The 13,862-nt window shown below is 44.8% G+C and overlaps 1 protein-coding gene across 4 annotated transcripts in view; it reads right to left on the bottom strand.

The window, feature by feature from the left end:
* Nucleotides 1–13,862, bottom strand: part of TTLL12 (tubulin tyrosine ligase like 12) — a 62,903-nt gene that overhangs the window by 6,850 nt on the left and 42,191 nt on the right. For all 4 annotated transcript variants that reach the window (XM_038416830.2, XM_043515727.1, XM_038416839.2 and 1 more), the window contains exons 7-12: nucleotides 6,070–6,186; nucleotides 5,777–5,971; nucleotides 3,598–3,709; nucleotides 1,541–1,692; nucleotides 1,339–1,420; nucleotides 761–829 (exon numbers count right to left, since the gene is read on the bottom strand). In XM_038416830.2, the coding sequence (XP_038272758.1) occupies nucleotides 761–829; nucleotides 1,339–1,420; nucleotides 1,541–1,692; nucleotides 3,598–3,709; nucleotides 5,777–5,971; nucleotides 6,070–6,186 (727 nt within the window). The remainder of the gene's footprint in view (nucleotides 1–760; nucleotides 830–1,338; nucleotides 1,421–1,540; nucleotides 1,693–3,597; nucleotides 3,710–5,776; nucleotides 5,972–6,069; nucleotides 6,187–13,862) is intronic.

Genomic DNA, 13,862 nt, shown 5'->3' with positions numbered 1-13,862 from the left:
GCAGATTACAAATTAAGCAGCAGCTTTATGTTTAAGAGACTAAATATGAAAATAAATACCAAAACCTCAATCAGTACAGTAGACTTTCTTATTTTGATATTATTTCCATATCTTGGAGAAGCAGTTTGGGGCTGAGGTCAGCAAAGTTTCTAAATAACATTGCTTAAAAGTTCAGCAGTGAAAAAAAGTTAATCGTGTTGCTATTTAAATTGTCATCTTTCAATATCAGCGTTAACCTACTGAAATGGAAGGACTGGTCCACATGTTAAGTAGTACTGTTTCAGGCTTCATGCAGATTCATGTGGATATATCATTGCAGCCACTGTCTATTTACAATCCAGGTTTTGCCAGCCTTCATAGTTGTGACAAATTAGTGTTTTAAATGAAAGCTTAGAATCTATGCACCATTCTGCAACTAGGGGTGAGTTCTCCAACAAGGTCTGCAACATTTTGGAAACATACAGCCTTCTGCTTCCACTCTCTGTCCATCAGTACCAATTTTGTTCCCAAGCACAATATATCATGACAACTTTTCATGGAGGAAAACTTAAAACCCTAATATAATAGTAACACAGATAACTGAGCATTTTGTATTTGCAGACTTTAAAATTCTGGGACTACTGGCTTTTGCTGCACTGAAGAGACATTTGCTCACTACTCACTAACCTGGTAAAAACACCTGAACCTTTGAAAAAACATTTTTGCCTAAAAGAAAAACGTAGTGAACATCTTATATGGATAAGAGGGATTGGTGACTTACTTGTACAGTTTTCCAGGAATATTCAGGATACTGCTTCTCAAACAGAGGAATAAATTCATCATAGTGAACCTAAAATAATTTAATGGCATTAGAGATTGGTTTGCTAGATTATTCCCACCAGAAGCTAGAATTTTTTTTTTTTTTTTTTTAAGGGCCGAAAAGGAAGGAGTAATGAGCTGCAGAAGCTATAGACACACATGGTACAAATCCAAATAAGGTCCTGGGGAATTTCACTGTCTAGAAAGTGCAAAAATGAGAACTATTTGTTCCAAGCTTTTCTACTAGACAGTCCTTTTTACTATGTGGTGAAAACACTACACTAAACCATCAGTTTGGGAGTGGTAAAATGTGCCTTTAAAAACTTTACATGGATTTGATTCGAGAGGCAAGATTTGTGCCATAATCTATGACTATTTGCTCTGGATCCACAATCTGGGAAAATAGCTGCATCAGAACAGATATAACCTGTCAAGTTTGTTTGGGTGGATATGCATCAGGGCATCTGGTGACAGTCACAGATAAAGGACCAGTATCTTGATTGACTGAAGACATTTGCTTTTTGTGCATCACTTGCTTACCTGTTTTAAGGTTACACCAGAAGCATAGTTCATGACAGTAAAATGCTTCTCATAGTCGTCTAAGTCATCAAGTGAAAATGCACTAACAAATAAAGGAAAGAGACACTTAATTACATAAGATCTTGGAAAAGCAAGGGATCACAATTTAACACTGCTAATTCCTTCACTCCTGGGGGGGGAAAAAAAAAAAAAAGGTTATTACCGATTTGAGAACCGTAGCCAAAAAACATCATAAGCATACAGCTTGAGTGGCTTTACGGATCGCAGAAGCACAACGTAACGAATGTCAAATTTAACCATCCCCACATCTTCCCGATGAAACAATACTGGACTCTCAATATACTTAGACACTACCTAAAACAAAAACAGAGATTGAACACAATTAAACCCTAAGGAATGAAGATGCACAGTAGGTGATGACAGAAACAAGTATCAGTGGGTTCGGACAGTCCAAGATATTCTACCAACACACATTAAGCCAAGCTTTCCTTTTTAAAAAGTTTCTCAATATAAGCAACGTAGCCTTTGTAGCCAAATAGCCTGAGTGCACTCTCTCTTATCAGGTCAGTGTACAGAACTAAAGTATACCCTCCTCATTCCATTGAAATCTTCTATTTAATTCTCTGCTTACATTATAAACCTTTTCATAAGATCCAATCCAACCCAACATTTGGTCCTCCTCAGATGACTGGACATCTTCTAATTGTCCAAGGATACTTTTCACCACCAAAAAAAATTCAGGCCCTCACTTGCAATGCAATTATATGGCCATACAAATGGCAGCATAATTGCTTTTACTCTGAAGTCACCTTTACTCCAACTTCTCAGTTCCCTCAGCCCCACGAGCTGGTGTTCATTTATCTAAGGCCGTGGTTCTCAAAGCCAGTCCGCCGCTTGTTCAGGGAAAGCTCCTGGCAGGCTGGGCCGGTTTGTTTACCTGCCGCGTCCACAGGTTCGGCTGATTGCGGCTCCCACTGGCCACGGTTTGCTGCTCCAGGCCAATGGGGGCTGCAGGAAGTGCGCGGGCCGAGGGATGTGCTGGCTGCTGCTTCCCGCAGCTCCCATTGTCCTGAAACGGCAAACCGCCGCCAGTGGGAGCCGCGATCGGCCGAACCTGTGGACGTGGCAGGTAAACAAACCGGCTAAGCCCGCCAGGGGCTTTCCCTGAACAAGTGGTGGACCGGCTTTGAGAACCACTGATCTAGGGGAAGAGGAGGTGTGACAGCTACCAATGGACAAAGCAAGCATGGACGGAGGGGAGATAGTGAGCCTTCAGGGTATGGGGAGAAGAACAAGGGCAGCTATCAAGGGATGCCATAAAAGTTAAGAATGTCCTGCAGCATATTAGACTGGATTCATAATATCTAGGTTATGTTGTTAGAAACACATTTTCCCTTTGTTTACAAGATGCTTGATAAGATACAAAACAAAAATGTTTTGACTCCTTAACTACACACTGCTTAGTTTTGGTTAACTGGTATAGAAACACCGCTCTAAGACTTTTGAAATAATGGCTAGTTTACAGAAAAACTAAACAGATTTTTTTTTAAGAAGTATTCTATTAAAAACAACCAAACAAGCCAAACAAAATAGTCTCACTTTATATATTATTAGCTTTCTTCTGAACTAAAGTGATGCTGTAATTCTTCATGCATTTTTAATTTGAGGTTGGAATTCCAAAAAAGGCACATAGTCCAAAACAGATATTCTATTAAGTCACGGGACATAAAGCTTGTGTGACAGTCTGATGTAAGACTGCATACTGTTGGCTTCCTAGAAAAAGCCATGTGATGTATCCATCATTGGTGGAAGAAGCATTTTGTGCATACGAACAGTCACAGACCAAGAGAAATGATCAACCTGAGGAAAGCAGCAATAACTTTCTTATATTTACAGCCAACAGAAGCTACATGAATGTGGGAATTCATCTTCTAGATTTCTTACTGAGTAGCATAAAAGGAGCCACACATTTAAGCATTCATTACTGTCAGAGAAAATTTTATTTCTGTCCTAAAGACAGAAATGGTCTACTACGAGCAAACAGAAAAATACTCTAACACCGCACAATGCTAAGAGATTTCAATATGAATTCATCAAGAGTTCACTCTTTTAATGTGCAAATGCTCAAACATATACCAGCTATTACAACCTCTTGAAGAAGGAAATTATTTTCCCTCTTGTTTATTCTTACAAAGAGCACCAAGTTAAAAAAACAACCACCTTGCTTCAAACCAAGTGGGAAGCCCACTTTCCTCTAACCTTCGGGCTGCTTTCCCTGTGTCTGATGATGTTGTGAAGATTGTTGGTGATGTGGGTGTCTAGGCTTCTGGCCAAGTTCCATGGTTTGCATATCCAATGATTGTCTTCTCCCCTACAATTAAAAAAAAAAAAAAATACAACTCAGTCAAGGCCACAGCACGTTAGTACACATTTATATCTTTAGATATTTTACTGACCAACCACATGCTGGTATTGACTGATGCATTACCAACCCAAATGTTCTTTTTCATGCAGCAGGGGAGGGTGCAAGAACCAAGGACACCCGGATCACAGCTGATACGAGCTAGGATTTTGGGGGCTCACTTTCTTTTTCAGCAAGGACCTACCATACTTCCACTGGTAAATCCCTTTTTCCTTCATACATACATTACTACATCATAAGTGCTTGTTTGTAGGTCAAAAGCCCATCCTGACCAGGTGATCACAAAGTTTGAGAACATTCTAGGGGGTGCTTTAAAACTTGTAAATTAGGTTCCTCACAGCCACCTCTGAGCCAACCAAGTTACATAACAGACAGCTATTCTTTTGGGGACTGAACACTGAATATAGTAACGTGAATCCCTTGCCCAAACGCACCTGTCAAGCTCAGGAGAGCATATCTTCTCCTCACTCTCTTTCCACTATCTAGATATCTGAAGAGGCTGGACTCTTCGAAAAGCTTTGGACCACGTAGGAGCGATATGCAGGTCTTTAGTCTGTTCATGCTACTGAGCAACAGCAAGGTGACCCCGGAGGTCCCGTCTTCCCCAATGAATTTGTGAAGACATGCAGAGAAGGTTCTCTAGCTAATCTGGAAGCCTGCCTATCGTTAAGTTTTAATACCAGTATGCAGTACTAGTTTTAGTGAAGGATCTGTGTTTTCACTGAAAGACTTGATTTTGAAATTCCCTCCCCAACACACACACACACACACACACACACACTCTGGCTTCATGATCACCTCTTGCACATACTTGGTGTTAACCAATGATCAGAATTCTACAGGCTAAGAACATGCATTTAAAATTTCCCCTTATGGTTAAGTCCATTCAGGAGGTAAAGAAACAGTATCTTGAGAAGAGAGGGAAGCAGCTAGATGGTTCCAGGATCATCTATCAATCACAACCCCCAGAACAATCAAGGAGCTAACTGGGAGACAAGATAGGGGTTATTTTGGAGAAAGAGCAAGACTAACTGCCCCCAGTCCCTCACTAAGGCTATGTCAACGCTTTATGGCAGCATGCCGAGTACAGGGACGTGTGCAGCTACACACTGCAGTGAAAGGCAGGTGTCCACATTTGTCACTGCAGTGTGTAGCTACATGACCCAGTGAAAGGTTCAAGTAGCCAGATCCTTTCCCCGCTGCTGGAGCCTTTCACTGTGGTGGGGAAAGGCTCTGCCAGCAGGACATTACCCTGCTAAAAATAGCAGTGCAGATGAGAGAAGTGCTGATTGGTGTGTAGAGAGCCCTGTGTACGGTATAAAACCTGGGGTTCAGGTGTGTAGGGCATTCTAATCTACTCTGTTTGCCTAAGGCATGCCTCATCATCTACATTGCTATTTTTACCCATGCCAATTGGACATGGTCTGTACTGTACACACTGCTGTAAGTGTAGACGTATCCTAAGAGACAAATTCCTTGTTACGGCCAGTTCTCCTGGATCTGGAGGAGATTGCTGTGACAGGAAGTGCTTCTGAGTAAGGTAACACAGAACGCCTAATGAAAATCTGAGTCCATTTTCTTTTAGCCTCTCTAAGGGAGTCCAAGGTTAATTCTAAATTTGACTTCCACTTGGAAATGTGTTTTAACCAAGAAAACTGGGCACAATCACTGCTCTAGTTTAAACTGCTTTAAATTGCCATTGGCTTACAGAGAAAGCTATCTGCTCACACAAAAAGCTGTGAGTCTTCGTACATTTGTTAAATTGAATTTTGACACTGACTTCAATATAGTCAATGATTCCACCCTATACATTTCACAGTATGTCACAATACATATTTTGAAGTAAAGCCCACACTTTTCAGATAAAATCCACTACAACGTAAGTGAAATGCAGCTAGTACAAATTAATGGCAGCAGAATAGCTGTTTAATCCAATTAACCCAAAACATGCACTTGCTGGTACTTGGAGAAAGTTGGTTAGGAAATTGCAAGACAAGCAACAGCAACATGGCCTACCTCCTCTCACATTGCTGAAAATAGCTGATAAACTGGGGTAATTCCGTGTGAAGGTTAAAAGTACGAGGCAGCCATTTTGGCCCCTCCGTCCCTCCAACTCGTCTAGATATGGATGCTAGACAATCCTTGACTGTCAGGAGATTCTCACATGGAAACTGATTCAACATCACATGGGGCCTCTCTTCACTTAGTTTCCTACAAGAGATAGAGGTCACTTAAAAAGACCACTCCATGGAACAGAGCTTTTCATATGGCAGCCAGACAATTTGTACTTGCAAGGAAATAGCTGTCACCTGTAATCTTTGAAGTGGGAAAAGTTGTAGAGGATGTCTGCTTCTCCCTCATCTTCGGTAAACTCAAAACGTGGGTGTTTCAAGTTGTTGAGGATTTGGGGAAGGTCTGTGTAGACCCTGGGATAAAGGAAAAGATATATACTTGCTTTGTCAATGTGAGAGCCGTTTCCCCTCTTGAAATCAAAACTAATGGCTATCTTAATAGAAAACATGCAACACAAAAGAACTATACTTGTTAATAGACTCAAAAACTTAAATTTTTTTTTTAAATTATGCAAACATACTTGATGGTAAACAGAAAGAGCTGAGCACCCTCAATTCTTATTCAGAGCATCAGGTCCTTATTTTCCACATGCAGAAAAGTCATATTCCAGTGTTTGCCTCATTGCAGCCCTGCTAAAGAGGAAGTGAACTTGATCTTATAGATTCAGAAGCAGCCCTACAGCATCAAGTAGGGTGGGACACAGCAAACCCTCAATGAAGGATGTTCACATTTAAAGCTATTTTAAAATATAGCAAAAAACAGTTACAAAGCAAACAAAAACTAAATGAGATATTTTGAGTGATACTTTAAGAGTTTCCAACAGAAAATCCCAGTTTAAGATTTGATAATTTAACAAGCGACCTTGCTATTTAGCAAGTCCAAATAACTCAGCAGCAATGCAATCTGGAGAGAATTTTATGGTGGCTTTGTGGCTTGGAAGTAAGACTAACAGTTCAAGATGTAGAGAAAAAAATATTGAAGAGAAGGAGGAGACAAACAAAATAGTCCAAAATTGCCTATGCAAACGTTTAGACAAATAGTGTCAACAACAGCTAATCACTTCCTCAGAGAACCATCACATTTCATCTCCTCCCCATTTCTACTGGTTCGTGATGCAGAGTCAGGCTATATAGGATTTTGTTCCACTTTTCTACTGCTATCTAATTAGAGGACACATCAAGGGATGCGTTTTTGCAACTGGACCCCTCATATATTCCATTACTGTTAAGGGGGAGAAAAATACATCCTTCAGAAGAGAAAAATATCAGATGTTTATACATTGCGGACAAGTTTTGTGCAACTCCAAGTGTAACATATTATACAAATTATGTTATAAAGTATTTGTACATAATGTTAATATTCAGTTTAAAAAGTTGTGTGAATTTAGTGCAGGTGAAAGGTATCAGCTTAACATCCCTGGTGAACTAAGTCATCTGTCTATAGGGCTGAAGTAGAGGAAATTTTACAAATACACCCATCCACCCACCCCCTTCCAGAAGCTTCAAACCCAATCTGGCAGATTCAGCTAGGGGTAACAGTAATAATACTCTCCCCATAGTCCTTACAGTTCTTAGCCTTTCCTCCAAGTCTGCCAATCAGTGCAAAGCATAGTGGCAAATTTAATGTGGAAGCTGGTACCAAGGCCCACCACACTCATTTCACATTATGGCCACCAAATATGCATTAGATGGGAACTGCTTCCTTACAGAGTTGGGCTGGATTCAGACTGATGGCTTAACGTTGAAAGGCTTGGTAGTACTTCAGCAATGCCACGACGCATCCAAATGCTACTTTTATATATACACATGGTATACAAAGAGCGATGTGACATTTACAGTCTAAGTCAGCATTGCCCAACCTTACTACAAAAAGGGCCACATAAACCTAAGCACAACCTTGTGTGGGCCAAACAGATTTAAAGTCACCTGTACTGATTTATATTTTAAATTCAGCTTGTTTTATACGTATTTAGATAGAGACCATTTATGTACAGTATTGTCTATTTACACACTTGTGTAAACTAAAATGATGTGAACATGACAGAATATTAATCAATTGGCCATTAGTGTTGAAGCAGGCCACAGGCCTTGTGAAATGCTCTGGTGGGACATGTGCGCTCTATGGGCTGCAGTTTGGGCACTCCTGACCTAAGTCAAGCTTTCGTAAGTTAGTAAGTGCCAGAATTGAGGTTGCCGGTGCAACCTCAGTTCAGCTGCCGTGTGCCTATCCATTGCAGAGTCTTTAATTACATGACCACAGTGTTTTCCCCCCACGTGGCTCATGAGCAAGGTTTGGACCCATGACAAGAACAGGGCCTTCAGTTCCACAGCAAAGACCTCCCTTCCTTGAACTACAGGAGTAAACGGTAGCAGTACTAGCTCATTATCCTTTATGTGAATAAGCCCCTAGAGCACAGTATGGAAACATTTTGCCAGTTTGTTACACAATTATTTGTGGAACAGTACTGGAACATTGGGCATCAAAATTCCTGGGTTCCATTTCCAGTTCTGTGAGAAGAGTGTGCTTTAGTGATTAGAGCAATGGATACAAGCAGCATAGCTAGGCACATAATTTGGTACATTCATTCTGAAAAGCAGCATGGTTGAGACTTGGGTCTGTCGTATTACATAGCTGTGGTCTAGTCACAGCTCTGCCTGAAATAAGGTAATACAGGTTGCACAAGGTTATCTGTAAGACAGGTCAATGATGGTTGCCTGCCTTGGGGTAGCAATATGAGGCCTTCATAAATAATTAGGGCTCAGATATATTAACATCAGACACTGGAAGAGCTAGGGCTAGAAACTTCATTTTATAAAGGAAGGTAGGAAGTAAGCCAGCCCTGTAGTACACATATTGGAAGGGGCAAACAAAGATCCCAATGACATAAGTGGAAGTCATTGGCTAGAGTATTTTCTGACGCCACTAGGGGAAGCTAGTACCTTCCTTTGCCCCTCCCACAGCTTGCACTCACCAGATTTAATTTAAATCTTACTTTACAAAATGGTGGGCCCATGACACTACCATCCACAGCCTCAGCATGGGCATGTGGCTAAATTCTAGCCTAACCAGCAGGAGGAACAGGCCCTAAAGCTGGGTGTATATCAGGTATGGTTTTTCTTCAAAATAAAATCCATCCTACAGCTGTAGAAGAGAACCAATGAATGGAAAAAATGGTTACCTACCTTTTCGTAACTGTTGTTCTTCGAGATGTGTTGCTCACGTGCATTCCATTTAGGTGTGTGTGCGCCCCCACATGCAGAGTCGGAGATATTTGCCTTAGTGGTATCCAGAGGGTCAGCTGTGGCGCCCCCTTGAGAGCTGCGCTCATGCATCGGTATATTAGGTGCCGCCAGCCCTACACCCTCCCAGTTCTTTCTCGCAGGAAACTCCAACAGAGGAGGTAGAAAGGGAGGTTATGGAATGGACATGAGCAACACATCTCTAAGAACAACAGTTACGAAAAGGTAGGTAACCATTTATTCTTCTTCGCGTGCTTGCTCATTCTAGGTGACTCACAAGGAGTAACTTCAGAGGCGGGCTCAGAGTTCACCATCTTGTGGCTTGCAGCACTGCTCTACTGAAGCCAACATCATCCTGGGCCTGCTGGGTAAGTGTGTAATGGGATGCAAATGTGTGGACAGATGACCAGGTGGCCGCCCTTCAGATGTCCTGGATAGGCACTTGGACTAGGAAAGTTGCTGAAGAGGCTTGTGCCCTGGTTGAATGGGTGGTAATGATCGCCCGAAGGGGCGCCTTTGCCTGATCGTAGCAGCGGCAAATACAGGGAGTGATTCAAGAAAAAATTCTTTGAGCAGATACTGGATGACCTTTCATCCTGTCGACCACTGCGACAAACAGTTGCGCCTACTTGCAGAATGGCTTAGTCCTTTCAATTTAGAAGGCTAGTGCCCTCCTCACATCTAGAGGATGCAACCTATGCTCCTTCTCTGACTTATGCAGATTTGGGAAGAAAAAAAAAAAAAAAAAAAAAAAAAAGGACAGGCAAGTAAATGTCCTGGCCCGTATGAAACTGTGAGACTACCCTGGACAGGAAAGCCGGGTGTAGCTGCAGCTGGACCTTGGCTTTGTAAAAGACCATAATGGGTGGTTTCAAGTTAAGCACCCTAATCTCAGAGACCCTGCGGGCAGATATTATTGCAACCAAGAATGGGAACTTCCAGGAAAGGAGAAGGAGAGAACAGGAAGCTAGAGGCTCTAACAGGGGGGGTCCCATGAGCTGTGACAGAACAGGTTTCAGGTCTGATGGAGGGACGGGGTCCCTGATAGGCGGATAGAGGTTCTCGAGGCCCTTGAGGAATCTGGCAGTCATGTCTTAGGCAAAAACTGACCTACTCTTGAGCAGCAGATAGAAGGCTGAGATAGTGCCTTAATAGATGAAAGGGACAGGCTGTGGAGTTTGATATGCAGAAGGTACTCCAGGATTAACTGCAGTGAGGCCCGCTCAGGCAGAATGCCTTTATCAGAGATCCAACAAGTGAACCATTTCCATTTGGCCAGGTAGGTCACTCTGGTAAGGACTTTCTGTTGCCCAGCAGGACCTGTTAGTTATTTAACCATACAGTAGCCAAGCCGTCAGGTGCAGCACCACCAGGTTTGGATGCAGAAGACTGCGGTGGTTTTGGGACGGCAGGTCTGGCCGGAGTAATAGCTGTAATGGAGCAGCCACAGAGGGTCCAGCAGCATGCTAAACCAGTGCTGGCATGGCCACACTGTCGGCATGAGAATCACATTTACCCTATCCTGCTTGATCTTCATGAGGGTTCTGAATTAACGGCACCGGAGGGAAGGCGTACATCAGAGCCCCTGACCACGGGAGCAGAAAAATGTCCTACAGGGAACCTCTGTCAATCCCAGAATCGAACAGAAAAGTAGCATTTCCTGTTCTGCCTGGATGCGAACAGGTCCATCTGGGGAGTCCCTCACCTCTGGAAGATGAGGCTGACCACTTCTGGATGAAGGGACCCCTCGTGGCGAGACGAGAAGGCCCTGCTAAGGCTATCTGCCAAACTGTTTCTGGCCCTGGGGTGGGGGTAGGGTGTGGTGTGGTGTCGTGCAGCTATGAGATGGATATCATGTTGTACACAGAAGTCCAAAAGCTTGAGGACTTCTTGGCAAAGGGCCGATGATCTGTCCCCGCCTTGCTTGTTGATATAGAACATAGCCGCTGTATTGTCCCTCCTGACCTGGACCACTGTGCTTTCTGTGTGAGGTAGGAAGGCTTGGCAGGTCAAGCGAACTGCTCTGAGCTCCCCGACGATGTGTAAGGAGCGATCGTGACTCAATCAATGACCTTGTGTGCTGAGATCGCCCAGGTGGGCTCCCCACTCCAGGTCCAAGGTATTGGAGACAAGGGTCACCGATGGGGATGGAGCAACGAAGGGAACTCCCTCCAACACCAATGCAGGATTCTGCCTACATGGTCAATGCTGTGTCTGTTGGGGATGTAGACCAATGCTAACCACACCTGCAGGGGCCTGAGATTGAGCCGCATGTGCTGGCCCATGTAAGTGCCGGCCACCAGGTGGCCCAGTTGCGGGCATGTATGAGCGGTGGTAAGAGGGTGGGCTTCCATGCACAAGATCAGGTCTGCCATGGCTCGGAACCAGGCCTCGGGGAGGAAGGCTCTGGCCTGAGTAGAGTCGAGGACCGTTCCAATTAACTCTATGCGCTGCACTGGAACTAAGGTTGACTCTCTCATTTATTAACAGCCCCAGGTTGCGACAGATGGAGCAAACCAGATCGAGATGCTGTTGCACCAGATCCCAGGACTGGCCCTTTATTAGCCAGTCATCGAGGTAAGGGTAAATTTGAACACCTCAAGTAAGTGGCCACTCGCGCTATGCACTTTGTGAACACTCTCGGGACTGACAGGAGACCGAAGGGCAGTGCTGTGAACTGGAAATGGTGCTGGCCCAACACAAGCTGGAGGAAATATCTGTGTCCCAGGAAAATGGAAATATGCATCCTTCAAGTCAAGGGAAGCGTATCAGTCTCCCAGATCCAGGGCGGGGATGATGGAGGCCAGGGAGATCATGCAAAACTTCAACTTGTTGAGGCGACTCAGGTCCTGAATGGGTCTAAAGCACTTTTTTACTTTCAAGATTAGGAAGTAGTGGGAGTAGAAGCCTTTCCCTTTCATGTCCTAAGGGACCTCCTCCACTGCCCCAAGGTGCAGGAAGTTCTCTGCCTCTTGAAGAAAAAGTTGCTCGTGAGAAGGGTCCCTGCAGAGGGACAGGGAAGGGGGATGGGAGAGAGGGTTGGCCACGAACTGCAAGGTGTAATCTGAAGATCTTATGTTGAGCATCCAACCATCCGAGGTCAGCCGTGACCAGGCCAACCGGAAGGGGTGCAGGTGGTTGAGGAAAGAGTAGGAGGGTGGATCCTGGGATGGTACTGGGGTGCCGTCCTCAAGCGCACCCTCAAAAATGCCTGGGTTTCTGGAAGGGCCAGGCTGAGCAGGCGAATGGGAAGACAACGGGTGTCTCCCATTAAACCCCTTGTCTCTATCCTCTTTCCTGTAGGTGCTCAGACAGGGAGTCCCCCAGGACCTACACTGGGGAAGCGGAGGAAGATGAAACAGCTTCTTACTCCTCAGCAGGCTAGGAAGGCCCAAGGAGTGGAGGGTGGCACGCGAGTCTTTAAGGCCGTAGAGCCTTGCAGCCATGAGCTCAGAGAAGAGCCCCACTCCCTCAACCAGGAGGTCCTGAATGCATCTCCTGGGATAATCCAGAGGACTGTAACCAAGAGCTGCGCCTCATGACCACCGCAGAGGCGACAACCCTGGCTGCTGAGTCCGTGGAACCCAAGGCCATCTGGAAGGCCCCTCTCGCACCACTGTGTCTTCCTCCTCTAAAGCGGCAAACTCCTGGGCTCGGTCATGTGGGAAGGTCTCCTCGCATTTGCTAAGGAGTCCCAGAGATTAAAATTGCATCTGCCTAAGAGGGCCTGGTGGTTAGACACCCAAAACTGCAGGTTGGCTGTTGAATAAATTTTTCTGCCGAACAAGTCCAGTTTCTTAGTGTCTTTGCTTTTCAGTGTGCCGCTAACTTGGCCCTGCCTGTCCCTTTCATTAACAGTGGACATGACCCATGACTCCACTGGAGGGTGCGTGTACAGATATTCAAATCCCTTTGCAGGGACGTAGTACTTATTTTCCACCTTTTTAGAAGAAGGCAGAATGGAAGAGGGTGTTTACAACAGCGATTGTCAATCTTAAGGACCCCTGGGTGGACGGGCAACACGACCTGGGCTGGGGTGATGGAGGATATAACATTAAAGAGGTTGGACTCCTTCACCAACTCCTCCATCTCCAAGTTCAATTTGGTAGCCACCCTTTAAAGGAGGGCCTGGTGCTCCTTGAAGTCAGTCATCGGGGGGAATGCCAATTTGGAGATGACAAAGCTGACTGTACCACCAGAGAAGGGGCAGGTTCCCCTTGCTCATCCGGGGATGGCTTCTTAGCTGTTGGAACCTGCTGCTCTGCCCACTGCATCTGTAGTGCCAGATGACCTGCTTGCTCTTTTGCCACCAGGGCTGCTTTGGGCAACAAGGACTCTAGAAGAAGCCAGGGTCCCTGGCCACTCTTAGGAGTCAGAGATGGATCCCAGGCTGGGCTAGGGGGTCATACCACAGTGGTACCCCTGTGAAGCTCTGGGGCAGGCATGTCCCCTGACAGAGGTCCTTTGCCTGAAGTCTGGTGCCGGGCACTCAAGGGGGGGCACCACAGCTGACCCTAGAGATACCGCTAAGGCAAAAATCTCCAATGACTGTGCATGTGGCCGCGCACACACCTAGAATGGAAATGACACAAGCAAACACGTGAAGAAGAAACTAGGGCTGTCAATTAATAGCAGTTAACTCACGTGATTAACTCACTACCAGATGCGCTAAAGATTCATATGCCCCTTCACGCTTGAACCACCATTCCAAAGGACATGAGTCCATGCTGATGATGGGTTCTGCTCAATAACGATTCAAAACAGGGTGGACTGACACCTGTTCATTTTCA

This window comes from Dermochelys coriacea, chromosome 1, assembly GCF_009764565.3.
Source record: "Dermochelys coriacea isolate rDerCor1 chromosome 1, rDerCor1.pri.v4, whole genome shotgun sequence".
Taxonomy (NCBI): Eukaryota; Metazoa; Chordata; order Testudines; family Dermochelyidae; genus Dermochelys; species Dermochelys coriacea.
This window is presented reverse-complemented; position numbering and strand designations above follow the sequence as displayed.